General features: G+C 50.5%; 9 protein-coding genes across 9 annotated transcripts; 1 reads left to right on the forward strand and 8 right to left on the reverse strand.

The window, feature by feature from the left end:
- Positions 1-481: 481 nt before the first annotated feature.
- N7517_003401 (uncharacterized protein) lies at positions 482-1,179 on the forward strand (the record flags this gene model as incomplete). Its single annotated transcript, XM_056721131.1, has 2 exons — positions 482-736; positions 823-1,179. The coding sequence occupies 2 exons, from the start codon at positions 482-484 to the stop codon at positions 1,177-1,179; spliced, it is 612 nt and encodes a 203-aa protein (XP_056585266.1).
- A 624-nt stretch (positions 1,180-1,803) lies between these two features.
- N7517_003402 (uncharacterized protein) lies at positions 1,804-2,469 on the reverse strand (the record flags this gene model as incomplete). The annotated part of the gene is made up of 1 exon (XM_056721132.1): positions 1,804-2,469. One exon carries the CDS (start codon positions 2,467-2,469, stop codon positions 1,804-1,806), a length of 666 nt encoding a protein of 221 aa, XP_056585267.1.
- A 454-nt stretch (positions 2,470-2,923) lies between these two features.
- On the reverse strand, positions 2,924-6,278 carry N7517_003403 (glycoside hydrolase family 35 protein; the record flags this gene model as incomplete). The annotated part of the gene is made up of 7 exons (XM_056721133.1): positions 2,924-4,248; positions 4,303-4,975; positions 5,024-5,158; positions 5,208-5,589; positions 5,652-5,954; positions 6,019-6,095; positions 6,144-6,278. The coding sequence occupies 7 exons, from the start codon at positions 6,276-6,278 to the stop codon at positions 2,924-2,926; spliced, it is 3,030 nt and encodes a 1,009-aa protein (XP_056585268.1).
- Positions 6,279-7,181: 903 nt separating this feature from the next.
- N7517_003404 (tRNA (cytosine-C5-)-methyltransferase) lies at positions 7,182-9,998 on the reverse strand (the record flags this gene model as incomplete). Its single annotated transcript, XM_056721134.1, has 4 exons — positions 7,182-7,467; positions 7,524-9,632; positions 9,717-9,907; positions 9,975-9,998. The coding sequence occupies 4 exons, from the start codon at positions 9,996-9,998 to the stop codon at positions 7,182-7,184; spliced, it is 2,610 nt and encodes an 869-aa protein (XP_056585269.1).
- Positions 9,999-10,080: 82 nt separating this feature from the next.
- Positions 10,081-11,010, reverse strand: N7517_003405 (2EXR domain-containing protein; the record flags this gene model as incomplete). Its single annotated transcript, XM_056721135.1, has 1 exon — positions 10,081-11,010. The coding sequence occupies one exon, from the start codon at positions 11,008-11,010 to the stop codon at positions 10,081-10,083; it is 930 nt and encodes a 309-aa protein (XP_056585270.1).
- Positions 11,011-11,596: 586 nt separating this feature from the next.
- N7517_003406 (mitochondrial processing peptidase) lies at positions 11,597-13,258 on the reverse strand (the record flags this gene model as incomplete). The annotated part of the gene is made up of 5 exons (XM_056721136.1): positions 11,597-11,987; positions 12,042-12,736; positions 12,794-12,871; positions 12,928-13,053; positions 13,109-13,258. The coding sequence occupies 5 exons, from the start codon at positions 13,256-13,258 to the stop codon at positions 11,597-11,599; spliced, it is 1,440 nt and encodes a 479-aa protein (XP_056585271.1).
- Positions 13,259-13,612: 354 nt separating this feature from the next.
- On the reverse strand, positions 13,613-14,581 carry N7517_003407 (SDR family oxidoreductase; the record flags this gene model as incomplete). Its single annotated transcript, XM_056721137.1, has 1 exon — positions 13,613-14,581. The coding sequence occupies one exon, from the start codon at positions 14,579-14,581 to the stop codon at positions 13,613-13,615; it is 969 nt and encodes a 322-aa protein (XP_056585272.1).
- An 851-nt stretch (positions 14,582-15,432) lies between these two features.
- On the reverse strand, positions 15,433-16,777 carry N7517_003408 (rRNA 2'-O-methyltransferase fibrillarin family protein; the record flags this gene model as incomplete). The annotated part of the gene is made up of 4 exons (XM_056721138.1): positions 15,433-15,960; positions 16,105-16,290; positions 16,359-16,579; positions 16,705-16,777. 4 exons carry the CDS (start codon positions 16,775-16,777, stop codon positions 15,433-15,435), a joined length of 1,008 nt encoding a protein of 335 aa, XP_056585273.1.
- Positions 16,778-17,532: 755 nt separating this feature from the next.
- N7517_003409 (uncharacterized protein) lies at positions 17,533-18,342 on the reverse strand (the record flags this gene model as incomplete). The annotated part of the gene is made up of 2 exons (XM_056721139.1): positions 17,533-18,027; positions 18,082-18,342. 2 exons carry the CDS (start codon positions 18,340-18,342, stop codon positions 17,533-17,535), a joined length of 756 nt encoding a protein of 251 aa, XP_056585274.1.
- Between the last annotated feature and the right edge of the window lie 123 nt (positions 18,343-18,465).

An 18,465-nucleotide genomic window follows, 5' to 3' on the forward strand; every position in this document is an offset into this window, starting at 1 on the left:
ATACTATGCAGTTCTGCAGGAAATACCCAATTGGCAGTCGAGAAAGAGCAGCTACAGAAGTGGACACTTCGGAGTTATTTTTTTTTACTCATTGACTCACATTCAACAAACACAAAAAAAGTTTTGGTCTCCCCCTTGTATTATGGGCAGCATGGCGTACAGGCGCGAAGTTTCTCCTGCTTTGGGGGATTGCGATAGGGGGTTGCCTGTGATTTTACATAATGGCCGTGTCTTTGTATGTCTAGATGAATTCAATCTATGAATGGCTGTCATTTCGAGTCGGGTTAGATGATATACTATACCCATGTCCTTAGTTATATATGGAACAGTCTGGTATTTCGCCGTCTGACCTAGAGTGACAAGCATCTAAAAGGATATCTAGCAAGACGTCTCTATTTACCGGACGTATTCTGTATATCCTTCTAATGAAGCTATTCAATTTCATTATTGGTACAAAACTAATAAACGAGGCCGCGTAAGTATGAAATCTTGGAACGTGGAAAACCCTGGAAATTGGTTGACTAATCCCCGAACTGCGCCACTGCAACGCATTCTCGATTCCGGCGCTTCCTCTTTCTATCTCGATCACCTCTCTCTCCTTACTGTCGCGGGTTTCGAGTTCATAGAACCCATCAGACAGAGAAAACAGCCCCCATATCCACATTCTCAGCGCAATCTCCCCAAGTCAGCACTAAGCCAGACACCTCCCGAGAACTCCACCTTCAATTCCCACCATGTCTTACAACAAACCCGTAAGTTCCCAAAAGCAATCAATCGCAAACAAATCCTTAAATATAAATCCTAAATACTAATCTCCTGCAGACAAGCCCTCCACCCTCCTACCCCGCCCAGGCGCACGACGCTGGCCCCTACTACCCAAACTCCCCACCACCGCAAGGCCAAAGTCCCGGCGCCGCGAACGACTACTACGGTGGCGGCCAGCCCCAACAGCAGAGCTACTACCCACCCCAGCAAGGCTATGGCCAGCCACAGCAGCAGGGCTATTACCCCCAGGGCCAGCCGATGTATTACCCCCCGCAGCAGCAGGGCTACCCCCCTCAACAGCAGCAAGGTTACTATGCCAATGACCGCGGGAACTCCGGCGGTGGTGCAGGTGGTATTTGCGCGGGTATCATGGCTGCCATGGCTTGTTGCTGCTGTTTAGATATCTTGTTCTAGACCTACTTTTGGTCTTGGTCTTTAATACGTCACTACGCTACTGGGTTTGATTTTTGGCTGGTGTTGGAACGCGCTGTCGACCGCTATGCCATGCACATGCTGCACTCTTGAGAACATCGAGAGATAGAGGCTGGCGTTTTCCTGTGGCTTTTGACTTGGGATTTGGTGCTTTGTGAATCCTGGGTTGAGACGTCGTCCCAGGGTTTAATTGTTCTTTTGCTCCATTCGTATATATCCTTGACTTTTATTACTTATCGCTGGCGCAAAACAGGACAGGCGTTCTTCCAAGGTTGGATTGGCATCAATTGTACTACAATTCTATTCTTTACCCTACTTTTTGTTTACTCTTCCTCGAACCGGTTTACTTTGTTCTACCTAATTCATCCTTTTCAGCCGATAGCCAACAGTACAGTCTGAAAACAACTGTAGGAAGAAATTTTATAGATTGAGTAGATACGACTTGGGAAATACATGCGCATTATCAAGACAAGACAAGCATTATCATCCATCGTAACAATATCCATTCCATTATCCCCAGCACCATCAATCAATAAGAGATAAATCATAATACATAACACATAAAAAGGGTATCGCATCCAAGCCTCAAAACAAATATCTCCCCAATCACCTCTGACTACTATAATCACTGCCCCCACCATAAGCAAGGGGATCAACATGCCTAACCCCACCCCTCCTCGACCTCCGCGGCGGACGCGGCGAAACATCAGAAGGCGCACTAGACTCCTCTTCTTCAACTTCAATAACATCCCCATCCATCTCCCCAGTCGTAGAAGTAGCCAAAGACTCCTCAACAACAACCCGATCATGTCTCGACGACGGCCGACGTCGATAACTATCACGGAAAGTCTCTCTTTCCTCAGCGACCTCGATCACATCGCGTCGTCGCCGTCCACCGGCCGATGACCCGCGTCGACTGCGCACTTCCACAATCTCTTCGTCGTCCATTGACATAGACATCGACATCGATATGGAGGATGAGGTTGGTGCTGCAACTCCGCCTCGCGCGATGCCCCCTGGGTTCACCGCTAGGAAGAGGACGTACATTAGCAGGACGAAGCCTGCTACGCTGCCGAGTACGATGCCCACTACGGTACCTGCAGCCGGACTGGTGTTTATCCGTCCGTAGGTTGAGGGGATTGAGATTGTTGTGTAACGTTTTTGGAGGGAGGTGTCCGTGTGCAGGAGATTTGGGTTTAGATCTCTTGTGTTGAGGTTGGGTTTGGTTGGGTCTAGGTCGAGGCCGAGGCCTTCGAGAGGGTGGGTTGACATGGTGTCTGGTTGTTTGGTTGGTTCTGGGATTGGGAGAGTAGGTATATGTCGAGATTATTGTGTGGGTGTTTGGATATTTCGATTTGAGCGGAGGGATGGTTTGAGGTCAGCTTGCGAGCTGAGATGCGCTTGTGGGGTTTGGTGGCATATGCGATGTAAGAGTGGATTTTGGAAATATGGAGTAGGAGGAAGATATTATTAAAAAGGAATTGAAAAGCTCGAGGAAAGAAAAATGTAAGTACTTCGTTAGTAAATGTCGCAAAGGCAGAAGATAGGAGGTTGGGGTGGCTGGGATCGGAGAAGTGGAGTTGGAAGCCCTACTTTGATAGTTCGCTGATCTATTGGGCTATACTTCGTATTAGAAAAATAACACTACTCTTTTTTTATGTCTTGAACTCATACTCTTGTATTGTATACTCTCATCTGAATTATTTATCTACTTGCCATTGAACACCTAATAAGCCCCCTTACGCTTCTTATACTTAGGCTGACCCGCAGGCTTAACCTCGTCCAGCGCCGTCAGCACAGGAGTAGTATGAATCAAGTCGAAACTCTCCAACTTAACACCGTCCGACTCAAGCGCCCACAGACTCAAAGCCAGGTGGTTGGTACCCCGGTAGTTGAGAATACCCTCGGGAACGGGGAAACTGGTCTGGGGACCAATGTTGCTCACATACTTGCCGTACTGGTACCCGTTGACATAGATCTGGGCACGGTACGCCGCCGACGAGGTGGAGTTGCCAAAGTTAAAGTACATAGGAACATCCCATCCCTTCTCCACATCCAGATCGAAGCTTGCGCTGTAGAAGTTGATTCCAGCCTTCGAAAGGCCGTCGAAGGGGCTGCCGGATTTCCAGCTCTCGGTCGGCGGCTTGGGCTGGTGGAAGCCCTGGCGCTCGGCGTAGAGGCCACCCTCGTTGAGCGGGCCGCGCACTTGATCCTGGTAATCCTCGCCGCCCAGATTGCCGGTCAGCTTCCAGGTGATGTCACTCGCGGAGCGGCCAGATAGCTCGTAGTTGAGGATTCCGCGAGGGACCTTCAATGTGTCTTCACCGATGACCCAGTTTCCGTTTAGGCCCATGTTGTCCACGACTACGGTGAACACGTACGACTTGCCCTTCTTCAAGGTTGGTAGCGTGTAGGTTCCGTTGTGGTCGGCAGCAGCGTCAATTCCGCTCCATGAACCTATGTGTTTATCGTCCAGCCATACGGAGCTGCCAAATGCGCTGCCACCTTGGGTCTGTACGAGGAAAGTTGTCTCCTTGCCGGTTGCAACGAAGTGGCCGCGGAAGATGAGTGTTCCGGCGTGGAAGCCGTAGTCAGAGGAGAACAGCGACGTTGGAGTCCTGAGTTTAGTGACGCTGTTTTCGGTGGACGGTTTCGCGGAAACCCATTCGGAATCATCGTACGAAGCTTGGAGCTCGGGGAGAGTGTCGATAGACTTCCACTTCAGACTCTTCAAGGCCGGAAGCTTGATTTTCGGTGCTGTGTAAGCGACGCTGCTGGACCAGATTCCGTTCTTGTCGACCTTGACATGCGCCTTCTTGCCGTTGATGACCAGGTTCTTGGCCTTGGATGGAGCCCCAATCACTTCAATTGGAGTGGTGGCGTTGAAATCAGCAGTGAGGTGAAGGTCGTTGCCCTTCACGTACGCAGTCCGCACGAGGTAGCCAGCCTTGATAATGAGAGATGAGGCGGCGGCCTTTTGGGTGCTATAGCCAGGGTTTTCGCCCTTGGTTGGGAGCTGGGGGACCCAGTAGTTGTAGGCAGAGTTCCGATCTGGTAGTTGAGTCAGTTACGATGGACCTGGGCGGTGTGTGAGGAAGCACTTACCCAGAAGAACGATCTTCAAATCACCCACTTGCACGATACGGCGAGTGGTGGAGACATCCCAGCCGATAACAACAGCCTTGCCCACCTGCTTAGTGGTGATGCTCGACGATGACCCTTCAATAACCGAGGCCTTCGACTTGGAAGAGACAGCCAACTCGTGGTGCTCGCCAGGACCGCCGTACAAGACAAGAATCTTGGATTTACCAGAAGTCGTCCAGGTAAACACCTCAGCAGAGGAGTAGAGAATGTTGGTGCCCGCCACATCATAGTCAACAACATGAACTTTGGAATCACGGCCGCTGAGAGTAAGGCTTCCGCCAAGCTGGGGAATAGTCATTTGGCCGGCACTAGTGGGTATCTTGAGCTTATAGTCGACGGAAGTTTGGCTCGCATAGTTGGAGTGTCGGACAATGAAGAAGGAAGTAGCTGTTTTGTTGCCTCCGACCAGAGGGGTCACAGCCAGGTCAGGCGAAGTGGTGTACTTGGAAGTGGTCAACTCTCCTGGTGTTAATAGAAGGTAGTCCGGTGACACTTTGACAAAGTTGCCAATCAGCTTCAGCTCGCTGTACTTCTCGCGAGTGATATTGCGAGATTCAGTGATCGGGGAACCATAATCATAGGACGTATAACCACCGGTGTGGCCTAGGTTACCCCAATTGGTACCACCAAAGATCTATCAAAGATTAGAATTGGCGAATATGATGGGAGTGTTGGAACATACCATGTATAGGTTGAGAATTGCAACTTTGAAGCTGAAATTGTTCTTATAGACCACTCTCTCGAACTCATGGTTCAGGAGGGCAGCACACCCGGCGAACCCAGCACCTCCCCAGGGATCGAAGCCACCGCTTTGGAACTATACTCCAGTTAGATTGATTCACACGGGAGATATCCACATATCTTACCTCAACCAGAGCGTATGGGGTGGAGGGGCTCTGCTCCATGTGTGTTTTATAGAAATCAGTGGGCAGACCTTCTGGCCAAACAGAAGGGTTAACGCAGTCAAAGCCGAGAGGGTAGTTGTCATGGCCGTAGATATCCACTTGTCCCTCGCCAGTTCCAGGGGCATTATGGCCGGCACCCCAGGCATCGTTATTGATAATAGGCACGACAACTCCAGCATTGCGAGCCTGGTCCTCCACGTATTGCATATAAGCTCCGTCCGGGAAAGAATCTTCGTATCCACAGCATGCGCCACTGTACTCGTTCTCGGGTTGAAAAAGAATGATAGGTCCTCCATTGGTGATCTGACCCTTGGCTATCGTTGCGGCGACATTGGCCATGTAGCTACACAGTTAAATATGTCAGTATTCACGGTGCTTCCAGTGCATTTTGGCAGAATCACGCACTTGTCCGTTGCCTTCAGGTAGGCCTCATCACTACTTCGCAGAGTTCCATTCACGCGCTGGAGCCATCCCGGGAAACCACCACCCGATGTTTCAGCATTGATGTAGGGACCAGGGCGGGCCAGAAGATAGACGCCAGCCTCTTGGGCGGCGTCGAAGAACGGCTCTAGAGCAAATGCTCCCTCGGCAGTATAGTGACCTGGATTACCTTCCAGCAGAGCCCAATCGACATAGAAAGAAACACAGTTGAATCCTAGTGCCTTGACTTTTTGGAGCACATCAATCCATAAAGAAGGAACAGGCAGACTAGAGAAACCTTGATCAACATACTTCTTTTCTTGGAAAAAGCCAATTGATGCTCTCAACTTACCGAAATGGGTGGATTTCACCACTGAATATCATGATTCTCTCGCCATTGACAAAGAGAGACTTGTCATCCCAAGTGACCTAAATATTGTCAGCACCATCCAAATCCAAGACTTAATCCCAACATACATATTTCTGGAGCAAGCCCCGCTTAACTGGATCGGGATGCTCGGTGATACTAAATCCATTCAAAGAATGGCTAATGGCAGCACCAGCAGCCTGGGCTGCCAGATAGGCAATTGTCCAAGAGGACGAGAGCTTCATGTCTCGACAATTCACAAAGGGGTGAAGTGGAGTGCTAGGGAAAAGAAGAAGCACTTGGAGTCAAGTCCAATTTCCTTGCAATGCAGGGGTTGCGCCATTCATATAGTACGGATACTCGGGACATCATTGACACAATACAACATGCAATTGCTGTACTGTAGCAATGACCCATTTTCCAAGTCAGAGCTTTCGTCATTTACCCCAGACAAGTTTAGGGGTGTCCCCCGGATGCTCCGTGTTGCATGTGCGGGAGGTCCACTACGGCATATATTTGCCATATTGAGGATATTGAGGATATTAGATATTGCGGGGAGGAAAAGAGATATGCACTAATTAAAACAGTATGAGATAAAGTATTCCAATGGTTCTACGTAGTTGAGATCTTTGATGTCAAGCACATCCAACAGATTCTAGGTAAACCAATTATTCACTTATAGACAATTATGGATATATTGCAAGAATATAGCCAAAAGTCCTGGGGCCCATCCCAAGCCTCACACGGTAACCGGTCCGAAGATCCCCAGACCTTGCGGGGCCTATTTTTCCACATATCAGATGGCAGATGTGCCTAATATCTGTTCTTCATAACTTTCCTTTTCAGTCCTTTATTCGATTTATAGAGCTATAAGGAGTAGTCTACAAAGTAAAGAGATACTCGTTCTTGGCCGAAATATCAAACTAATATCAATATCAATATTAATGGCACCATTCAACTCGAAATTAAAAGCAAGTTGCGGGGAAGTATGAATTTAGCCGGTGCATATAAAGGTCCTATCGGTGTTTCTCCGGTATATTGCACGGGCATTCGGAGGGAAATTACAAAGGGTCCTAAAAAAATGTAGTTCATGATATTGGCTTTTTGATACAGCATAGATCTCCATAGGAGCATAAGAACGAAACCATTTACACAGTGGTGTTGAAGCGATCCTCCTCATCGCCATCCTTGGTGTATGTCTCACGCTCATCGACCTCATCCTGCGCTTCCTGTCCAACCTCGAGATTCTCTTCCATCAGTGCAAGTTCCTCAGCCTCAGCGGTCGATTCGGTCTTGCCACCCTTCTTCTGTGTAGTATTGATCAGAGGGGTGGAGTCGTTGTAAATACGCAGCAACATGGCACGGCGCTCTTCCTTGGGAAGCATAAGGTTCAGAGAATGGAGAGATCGCCACAAGGGCAGAACCATGGCCTCACTGTAGATGATGTTAGTAAGATATGAATATCGCTCGTATGAAAGGGGGAATCTCACGGAAGACCATCTTCTTCGCCGGTCGCTTGAACGCGAAGGATACTGCACCCCATGGGGATATCCTTTACTTGCTCGCCAATCTCGCCCAGAGCCTTCCAGCCATCATCAGCGATCTTAGGGAACATCTCCACAAGGAGACGACGCAGAGTCTCCCGCTTGGTCAGGATGACGGACTTTTCAGGGCCCAGCCAAGGCTCAACGATTTTCAGGCCATCGGTCTGAACACGCCATCTGCATACGTTCTCACGCTGTGCATCCTGCTTAACGAACATCTTCACACCGCAGTGGACGAACTTCAAGCCCTGACCTTCATTGCAGGTAAGAATATCACGTCCCAAGGCACTGGTGTAGTAAATTGTGCGGGTTGGGAGACCTTCAACATTGCGGACCATGAAGCGGTCACGGGGGAATCGGTCCGACAACTTGTAGAATGCATAGATAGGAAGAAGCTCCTCGTGGTTGGGATCAAGGTACTTGAATGGCTCCTCTTGACGAGGACCCTTCTTCTTGAAAGGTTGTGTAGTAGCCGCGGAGGTAGCAGGTGTGCTGTCACCAGGGGTATCAATTCCAGTTCCTACTACAGGCGCTGGGACGTGGACGGGACGGTCACCGACAAGCACTTCGCTACCGTCATCAAGCTTAGTCCTCTTGGCAGGAACTTCCTCTTCGAGGTCGAGGTCGTCTGCATCCCGCTTCGGGATAGAGACAGGGGCCGATGCATCAAGAGTAGCAGAGTACGGAAGCTGATGGGCGGCCTCGGCAACAGTAGCATTCTTCGCGAGCTCCTTCTCGGCGTCTTGGTCAGGAGTAACCAATTCATCCAGGGACTCGAGCTTCTCGAGAGGCTTTCCATCCACCTCATTCTTCCTAGAATCAAGCTCCGCGGCGAGAGCTGCAACGGAAGCCTTGGGGATAACGTTGCTGCTCTCCGGCTTAGCCTTGATTTCGGAGGTCTTCTCAAGAACTGTGATGAAGAAACCTCCAGTGTCTTGCTGGTGGGGGTAGACACGCATGCATCGGTCAAGGGGCAGGTTGGCAGCCTCGCCTGTGGGGGCAAACATGCCCTCTGCAAGTCTAGCAAGACCATTGATGCCTTCCTGGTCTCGGTGCTCCTCAATCTCCTGCCAGTTGTTCCACATGCGGCCCTCTCGGTCCATCACTTTCCAGGTCTTCAGACCAGGGGCTCTCTTGAGGCCGGGCAACTCCTGGCTGCAATCGATGATCTTAACATTGGCAGCGCCACCGCAGCGTTCAATTGCGGAGGCAATGACAGCCTCGTTCTCCACAGGGTTCAGACTGCAGGTTGAGTAGACGACCCGTCCGCCGACCTTCAGCATCTGCAGGGCGCGAACCAGGATTCGAGCCTGCGTGCTGTAAAGTCCCAAAGCATTGCCAGGAGTCCAGTCCTTCCAGACACCAACGTTCTTGCGTGCGGTACCATCGCCAGAGCAAGGAACGTCTGCCAGAATGCGGTCGAACTTCAAGTATCTGTTCGGGGGTTTGCTGCCATCGGTAGTGGGCAGAGGAGGCAGCTTGATGGAGGGGAACATTGTGGCATCGTGGTTGGTAACGATCAGGTTGGGGGAGCTCAAGCGCTTCATCTGGTGAATAAGCATGTGAGCGCGCTTGTAGTCCGCATCGTTGGCAATCAACAGGCCGGTGCTTCGGCCGTCATCGTTCAGTCCTTCGGGACCAAGGGGTTCGGGTCCAGCAGTGCCGTTGTTGATCTGTTCAGTGACTTGCGCAATGGCATCTTCCTCGCCAGCGTGAAGCAGCTCCATGAGTTGCGCAGACTTGCTGCCCGGCGCAGCGCACATATCCAACACAGTCATTCCAGGCCTAGCGTCGATGAGGAGAGGAGGAATCATGCTGACAACCTCCTGGCGACTGATGTTTCCGACGTCGGTCTCGGCGACAAGGAACTTCTGGAACGAGGCAAAGGGCGCAAATCGACGGATGACATTCTTAGGAGTGGTCATGGACCAAGCGAGCTGGTCTGGGTACCACGAAACTGGGCGTGGGGGCTCGACGAATTCGTCCTCGTATTTGATAGAAGTGATTTCGGGAATGTGGTGGTCCTTAAGACGCTGTTGAACAGCTAGCGCATGTCTAATAAGTGTCAGCCAACAGTCAGTATTGATTGGAACTTCCTGCGGCGCGAATCGCAAAAAAAGAAGTCCAGTTGTGACTTACCCTCGAGAACCGGTAAAACGGAAACTGTTGGGAAGATCCTTCCGCATGGTAGCCCAGAAAATGTCCTTTTCCTCCTCGGAAAGGAACTCAGGTTCATTGTAGTAGCGTTCGAACTTCTCGTTCTCTCTAGCGATATCTTGCCATTGAGAGCGCGTACGGCCTGCGCCGCCACCGCCGCGGCCTCTACCACCCTGGAATAAAGGAGACACGGTCAGTACAACAAACACATCAATTAGAACATATGAAAGATGAAATTACCTTTTTGCCGCCACGTTTTCCCATTGTTATGATGTGTTAGGAGTTATAGGAAAGTGTACTTCAAACAAAATCGCCTACAAAAAATCTCCCGTCAAATGCGGGATGGTTATGTAATCACCTGATCGACCACTGCAGGCGGGCAGAGTCGAAACATGATCCTCGGCTCCAGAGTAGGAAATCCAGCGAGATATAGTTTGGCCTTGGGGGTGTGTCTTTGAGCTGGGTATCGACGAAGCAATGCAATTAGATCCCGTGGGTTTGGGGTTGGGAACGGTGGGCTAGTCCATTTGAAATTGATGTACTCCGCTGACATCTCCGCGAGCCACCTTTCGAGTCGAAAGGTGAACCTTTCGGTGTCGATTGTTTCGAAGAACTTGATTGACGATACCTCTTTTTTTGTGTTGTTCCAGAGCTGTCTGAATCGCTGGATAGCTGCCTTGTCAAATGGGTCGATCAACTGTGCTGGCTCGTCGCCGTTGCCAAAGAGGCCCAGCTCCCGAGCTTGCTCGTTGGTTGCTCGAATACAGACGGTGTGTAGGGAGATAATGCATGTCTTCGCTGAGCAAATTACTTCCCATGCCAAGGAGCTTGAGAGATCGGACCTATTACGGAAACGCAGAAAAGGGTGGACTACGTCCGCACTGATAGAGACCTTTTTGCGCAGAATAGGAACTTTCATCAAGTCAAGCAGGGCATCTGCCAGCCTGCAGCTTTGTGCAGCATTGATGATATCAGGAGGAGCATTGAAATGAATAATGTCAGTAGATTTCCACCACCATCGATCGTCTGGGATGGAATCCGGCGCAAGAATAACACCTCTGCGGAGCTTGGATTTGGCCAAAGCAATTTGGCGGGATTCCCAACAGACATAAGCAATGGCTGGATGCTTCTTGTTAAGGATCCATGCTCGTCTGAGGTCTTCCTCTGGTATGATATCTGGGTCGCACGGTTCTCCCATCTCAACGACTCGCGCTGGAAGCGCAAACTCCCATATCATCTGACGCAACTCAGCTGGCAGGGTGGAGAATTGCGCCATGATGAGAGAATCTCGGTCACTAAAATATCAATATCAGTTAGAAGAAAGCAATAAGGAAAAGCAATGCAGAATAATCAGCAAATGAGATCAAGGCCACATACAAGAGATTAAGAACTGAACCGAGTCAGAATAGATGTCAATCGTCAAAGTCAAGTACCTAGATAGGTACCTAGGTAGGGTTTGAAGTTTGTAAGCGAACGGCGAACGACCAATTCGAAGAACTGTGAGATGAAGGAAGCACGAGGATGTGTGGCTGGGTAGGAGAACACAAGTCAACCTTAGAAGGTGGTGAGAAGCAAGGCGGCAGAGGCAAGTACGATGGCAACGGCAATACACTAAAAAGGAAACAACCAGTGCACTGGAAGAAATAGAACAAACAAAGGAGATAATTGGTATGTTTGCTGCAAAGGCAGCAAACTATATAGTCTACTATGGCAAACCATTAATTGCTATTTCACACACGAATTTGGGATCTAACAGCCCAAGGCAATGATTGATAGTACATTCAAATCAAAGCCGCCAAAAACCCCAGTTTTCCTGGAGCATTCAGCAGCTATCTTCACACGCGATCATACTCTAAAGCAACTTAAGAGATCATGCGGGACATGTCTCCACGGATGCGCTGGTAGTCGAGGATACCCTCGATGCTACCGACAGCGCTCATGGCGAGGTCCTGATCCCACAGCTTGCGGGTAGCGAAGTCCATAACGTCCTTCTCGGTGATCTGGTTGACAGTACGCTCAATATCCTCGGCGCTCAGGCGGCGACCAGTGGTGATGATCTGGCGGCCGATATCCTCAGCGACAGCGGTGGTGCCATCAAGAGAAAGGAGGATGGAAGCCTTAAGCTGGGCCTTGGCACGCTCAACCTCGGCGGAGGAGACGTTGTTGCACAGGCGAGACCACTCGCGGAGGGTGAAGTGGATCAGGTCATCGAGCTGAGTAAGGTTCTCGCTGACGAGGTAGATACCCCAGAGACTAATATCAAGTTAGCGTGTTTTCTATCAAACATATAAATTATCAAGAACTTACCCAGTGTCGCTGTAGCTGGTGGAGAAGCTCATGAAGCTGTTGGCGAGGTTGTGGTGGCTGACGTGGGAGCTGAGCTTGCTGCCGAGGAAGGGCGACTGGCCCATGGCACGGTCCCAGTTACCGACAATGGCCTGGGTGACCAGAGCGGTGAAGTAGTCATCATCCTTCCAGCTGACACCCTCGACGGCGAGAGCGATGTGAGCGGAGGGAATGGTGTCGTCGCGGAGACGGACCTCGGAGCCGATGAACTCGGGGGTGCGCTTCTGCTCGGCAGTGAGGGCCAGGGCAGCGGAGGTAGGGGCCTTGCTGGGGAGGCCACCGAAGTGCTCCTCAGCGAGTCTGACGAGCTGCTCGTGGGGGATACCACCAGCACCGACCAGGACCATGCGGTCAGCAGTGTAGTTGGTCTTGATGTAGTCGGTCAGGTTGTCCCGGGTGATGGTCTGGATGTTCTCCTTGGGGCCGAGGATGGTGCGGCCAAGGGGCTGGGCCTGGTAAGCGGTGGCGTGAAGGTGGTCGAAGACAACCTCCTCGAGCTGCTTGTCAACCTCCTCCTGCTCGCGCAGGATCACATCACGCTCACGCTCAATGGCACCAGCCTCTAGCTTGGAGTTCTGGAGGATATCGGCGAGGATGTCGACGGCCTTGGGGACATCGTTGTTGAAGGCCTTGGCGTAGTAGACAGTGTTTTCCCTCTGTAGTCGCGATCAGTATTTGGTTTGGTAGACGTTGGGTGGTTTCCCGGATCGTACCGAAGTGTAGGCGTTGAGGTGAGCGCCCATGTTCTCGATCTCAAGCTCCAATTGGTGCTGGGAGCGCTTGTTGGTGCCCTAGTCATATTCATCAGATAAAAGCGCCTCGTAGTTTTGGGTTTGTATGGTCGAACCTTGAAGGCAAGGTGCTCAAGGAAGTGTGCAGTTCCGTTGGTCTTGTCAGTCTCTGCCCGGCTACCGGCATCGATCCACACGCCGACCGTCGAGGTTTGGGCCCATGGCGAGTGATCAGTGGCGATCTAGAAGGGAATTAGCAAGATTGCGATGTCATTGAGATAAGTTGTATGATTGTACCGTGAATCCGTTGGAGAGGGTGGTGGACTGGGTGGTAGACGGCAGAGCAACCGGCGACGCAAAGCCACGCTTCACGGGCTGGATGGACTTCAGGGCCGCACGAGTGCGGAGAGCCTGGTTCAGGTTGAAAGCAAGGCGCCGAGAAGCCATTGATAACGACTTGTATAGGTGGAGGGAGGGGGAAAAGGGGAGAGATGGAGAAAAGAGCTGATGGAGACACCCTGAGGTTGAGGTTCCGAAGTCTGAAATTGTTCGCCCAGCTCAGCCAATTACATAACCCGCTTTTCCAAACCGCCCTTGACATCCCGAATACTTCCTTACTCTGCCTTAATTCGTGACGTGGGCAAGAATACAGTCTAAATCAGTTTATATGTGGTTTATATTGATCTTTACGATGTTAAAATACGATTTGCTTGATGCAGAGGTATCCCGATACGCCTCATTTTCCGATCAGTCAATTTCGGTCATCCAATTCCGTGCCTATTGATTGGCTACATGCCCTTCTCATACAAACCGGCTTGCAAACTGTTTAATATTCTCCTCCATCGAAACATCCGCTGAAAAGCCCAATTCGAAAGCACGAGCAGTATCAAATCGAGGAGTCCATGATTGCACAATCTTGTCGGTAGCAGCATCATACTTCTCCTCCACGAGATCCCGACGTTCCTTACCACCAACTTCCAACAAAGCATCCAACATCTGCTGAATACTGACCTTCAACCCAGGAAGGTTAACAGATCGTGACTCTCCAAATGCTTCTTTGGGCACGTCGCGCGCATGAATCAAGTTCTTGATAACAGTGTTCGGCGAGCAAATCCACATCTCCGTTTCCCTGGCCACAGGCAGAATAGCCTTCTTGCCGTGGAAGGGCTCACGGATGATATCACTAGCGAAGCTACTGGCAGCCTGGGTAGGCTTGCCAGCTCTCACTGTCACCGTGGGCAGACGCACGCAGCGGCCATCCAAAAATCCGCGCCGCGAGTAGTCGTTCAGCAATGTCTCAATGATGAGTTTCTGTGATCCATATGAGGAAGATGGCATAGGTGGGAAGTTTGTTTCGTCGATGACGAACCCTGCTGGTGCAGGGCCGTAGACTGCCAGTGATGATGTGAAGACCACCTTCGCTCCAGGCATGGTCGCGCGTAGCCGGTCCAGAATGTATCGTGTTGCGTCAAGGTTGACGCGGATGCCCAGCTCGAAATTGGCCTCGGAGCCGCCAGACATGATACCGTGGAGGATGTAGACTGTCTCGTAGGGATTGGATGCGCTGATCAGTTCGTCAACCTCTTTGGTGGAGGTGAGATCTGCCTTGACACAGCGGAGGCGGCTTGCGTGCTGTGCAGCTGACTCTGGGATCTCGGGCTCGACGATATCGGTGATTGTCACGGTCGTCGTGGCTGGTGTCCTTTCAAGGAGGGAAGCCGCCAGTTCCTGGCCGACATAACCCCCCGCACCGGTGATGAGAATCGACATGATGGGTATATCAGAAGGTAGTTTGGATATTAGGTCGATTGATCAGATCAGTCTGGTCAGCGACAAGAGAGCAGTGCAATCAAATTGAAGTATATACAACTATGGAGAACGAAAAATGGATATGCTACCGTTATATAGTAACACACCTTGCGGGGTTGAAACGGACTTTGTCTCTTCCCCCACGCTCGTTCCGTCATGATAATTCCCCCATCGGCAAATGGTGTCACTACATCCCACGAATATGATCACTTAATTAAGTCTCGCGCATCAATTCCGAGTCATTTTCTTGGTGCAAGCCTCGGTGAGAAATCCGAGTACCGGGAGGCCCGGGGCAAGTCCGAGAATGGGATTGGGACAGCGAGATGACCTAGGGAAATACGTGTGAGATCTTTTTCATTCTTAGAAGGTAGTTTTAATTGGCAAGATGTTGCTTTTTTGTCGGAGGTTGTTTTGAGTCTATGTCACATGCTCTACTAGTATCGGTCGACGACACTTGCAGAACAGCCTTGGAACCATCCAATCCTAGACGCTACATCTAGAATAATTGCTCAAATGTTGTCGACAAAATGTTAGCAAGACTAAATCGCTTGTATTGACCACTGGCTGCTACCTAGGTACGGATATCATACGCTAACCAGAGCTATCTCATCACCTCAGATCAAGATACTCAGTATGACACATTCCAGCGTGTAAAATTCATCGAAAAGGAAAACTAAATTTTAAGACGCAGCCAAAAGTACATAGGCGGAAAGACCTGTCACAAGAAAGGTGGAAAACATTCGATACATCACAGAACACGAGACGCCGAGGGAACATCAAAAGGGAATGGACATGACCAGAGATTAAGACCTTTATGCGGCGGTACGCTTGTAGATACCAGCGACGATGCAGTGGTCACGCTCGAAAGGCTCGAGAGTCAGCTGCTCCTTGGGCTTAATCTTCTCCTCGCGCATCTTCTGGACCTCCTTGGCGAACACAACCTCGGGCTTGGCTGTGCTGTCAATGCAGTTGGCCTTGATGGAGACAATGACACCACCCTCAGCCTTGAGGAACATGTGGGCGTTCAATCCGACGATACGGGCCTGATCGGGCTGGGCAACATCGGCAAAGATGACATCGACCATGGGCACGAGCATACGGTAACGGAGAGGGTGACGGGCATCCTCAACGATGGGGATGACGTTGGTACGGTGAGTGGCCATGCCGATCAGATCACGGCCGGAGCGGTGAGAGAACTCGACGGCGTAGACGTTACCAGTGGGACCGACAATATCAGCGACGTGAGAAACGGAGGTACCGGAGGCAGCACCGATGTAGAGAACCTTGGAGCCGGGCTTCATGTAGATGTCATCAAGACCACCCAACACACCAGCAGCCAACTATAAGAGAAAAGACGTTAGAAAGGAAGGACTAAGCAACAGGCAGTCATGGCTATCGGGGCGATATCAAAGAATTTTGAGAAAAATTCGATAGAATCGACAACGATGCCATGTATCTTTAGCCCAGGAGAAGGGGATATTTACCTTGGAACGGAAGGGGTTCCAGACACGGTACTCGTTCTTGGTAACGGCACCATCCTCAGCAGGGGCACCCTCGACGGAGATGCGCTTCTCGCCGTAGACAGCAGTTCCGGGAGTCAGGTTTTTCGTCACAAGCATGTCCTCCTTACCGCCGCGAGCGACGAAGATACCGGCGTGACGGTGAGGCTCCTGTTCGCAAGGAAAAAAGGTTCCGTCAGTTACTGATACCCATATCCATGATAACTCTCAACACTTACAATGACAACCTTGGCACCACCACGAGCACCGCCGCCACCGCGAGGAGCACCACGGCCACCACGGGGAGCACCGCGACCTCCACGGCCGCCACGGTCACCGAATCCACGGCCACCGCCACGACCGCCACGGTCGCCAAATCCACCACGGCCACCTCCACGGCCGCCACGATCGCCGAAGCCACCACGGCCACCACCACGGCCACCACGGTCGCCGAAGCCACCTTTGTCAAGTCAGCGAGGTGAACTGTAATATCGCAACAAGAAATAGAATCATCGCCATCGGTGCGATAGAATCACCAGCGAGACTTTTGATCTTGTTGCTTCGAATGGACTGGACTGAACAAACCTCGACCACCACCACGGCCACCACCGCGGTCACCACCAAATCCACCACGTCCACGAGGAGCGAAGGAAGACATTGTATATGTTCTGAGAGATAAAACTCGGTTGTAAAGGGAGTAAAATGGGGGGGAGAAAGGTTAAGCTGTCGTTTCCGAGTGCTTAAACCGAGTAGTTGAAAATTGGAATAAAAGTTCCGAGAGAGTCGATAAAGATGGAGAAAAAAGTGACAACGTATCTGAGATAGTTGGATCAAGCACTTCAAACAGAATTGGCCGCTGACTATCTGTCGGATGCGGATCGGTACCGAAGCTGCTCGTTGATGCGGTCGAGATTTTTTTGCGCCTTTGGGATCTTTCAGAAAATCAGAACGGCGCTAGGTTGTTTTGGGTTTAGCGTTTCTTCCGTCTGAGAGCATCACGTGAATTGCCTCCTCTATCTCGGTGTCACGTGATTTATTAAGCCCTGTATTGTTTGAGATGGAAGACTGCGATGGAAAATGACAAACATGGTGATGAATTCTTTGGTAATGGTTTTGCAAGAGTTGAGAGTTGAGGGAATTATGTAATGGTCAACGATAAAATATGTAAGTTCTTTTCGGAACTTGGGGTGCTCCTTCCTATCGAATGGGCCCTGTAGTGAATGAGACGGAACACTACGATCGATGACATTAGAGAATATCAATTGATTTCTTGACCATATCGGCTCATGATCAGTGATGAAATAAAATAATAATAACAAAATAAAACAGAGCCCGCCCTGCAAATAGAAAAACCATATCCTCCAAGCCTCCCTTCTGTCCACGGGTATATACAAACATAACAAAAACAATCAACTACTCCCCAAAAAAGTAGTAGTTTGCAGCATATTGTACTTCAAATGTGGGTTGCATGCCCTTGCATGTCTTTGGTGGTGATCCAGAGGCAGTGTTGACTCGATAGACACTCTTGTAGTTGCCCACCGTGCCATCGGTAGTAGTGAGGTAGAGCCAAGGCACAGCCCCGTACTTCCCTGACACGGAACCTGAGGGAGCATCAATTGCACCTCCCTTCTTTGTCATGACAATGCCGTCCTGCTTTTTGGGTGTGGTGTTCAAGTTGAACTCGGGGGTTGTTGCATCAAAGAAGAAATGATGACCCATCATGTCGATGTTGGCGGGGGGGAACGAGGCATATTCGTTGGTTGATAGGGAGATTCTGTAGGCAAGGTTGGGGAGCTTTGCCAGGAGATCGGGGTAGTTGGCTGCAATACATGTGGCATTGTAGAGCCTTGCGACAGCTCCTACCGCCACGGGTGCAGATTTGGAAGTAGAATCCGCACATGTATAGTTCTAGTCTTATAATGAGCGATGTGATCAACAATATATCTTCAGGGTATTTCATACCTGGGTGCCCCGTCCAAGTGCAACGTATCTCGGCTTTAAACCTGACGGGCTGGTCATTCCCGAAGCATAGGAGGGCATAGCAATCTTGGAGGCGTCGCAGGATGATGCTCTGATGTTGTGTTTTGCGGTGTTGATGTACTGGCTCACTTTTCCATAGAATTCTGCCAGTTCATCGTTCCAGTCATATGCACCGTCAAGGAAGTTTGTTGGGGCAGCAAGCGATATTGCTGCCAGGCAGATGATGAGAGGAGCAAAACGCATGGTCACTTTGTGTGTTATGCTAGTAGGCAGAGGAATAAAAAGGCGGTAAATGGCGGTGACGTTTTCTGATTAATCAAGGATTGTCCAGCAAGACTTTGATGTAGGTCGGGTATAAAGTAGTGA

This window comes from Penicillium concentricum (assembly GCF_028827145.1).
Source record: "Penicillium concentricum strain IBT 3081 chromosome Unknown utg000001l_segment0_segment0, whole genome shotgun sequence".
Lineage (NCBI taxonomy): Eukaryota > Fungi > Ascomycota > Eurotiomycetes > Eurotiales > Aspergillaceae > Penicillium > Penicillium concentricum.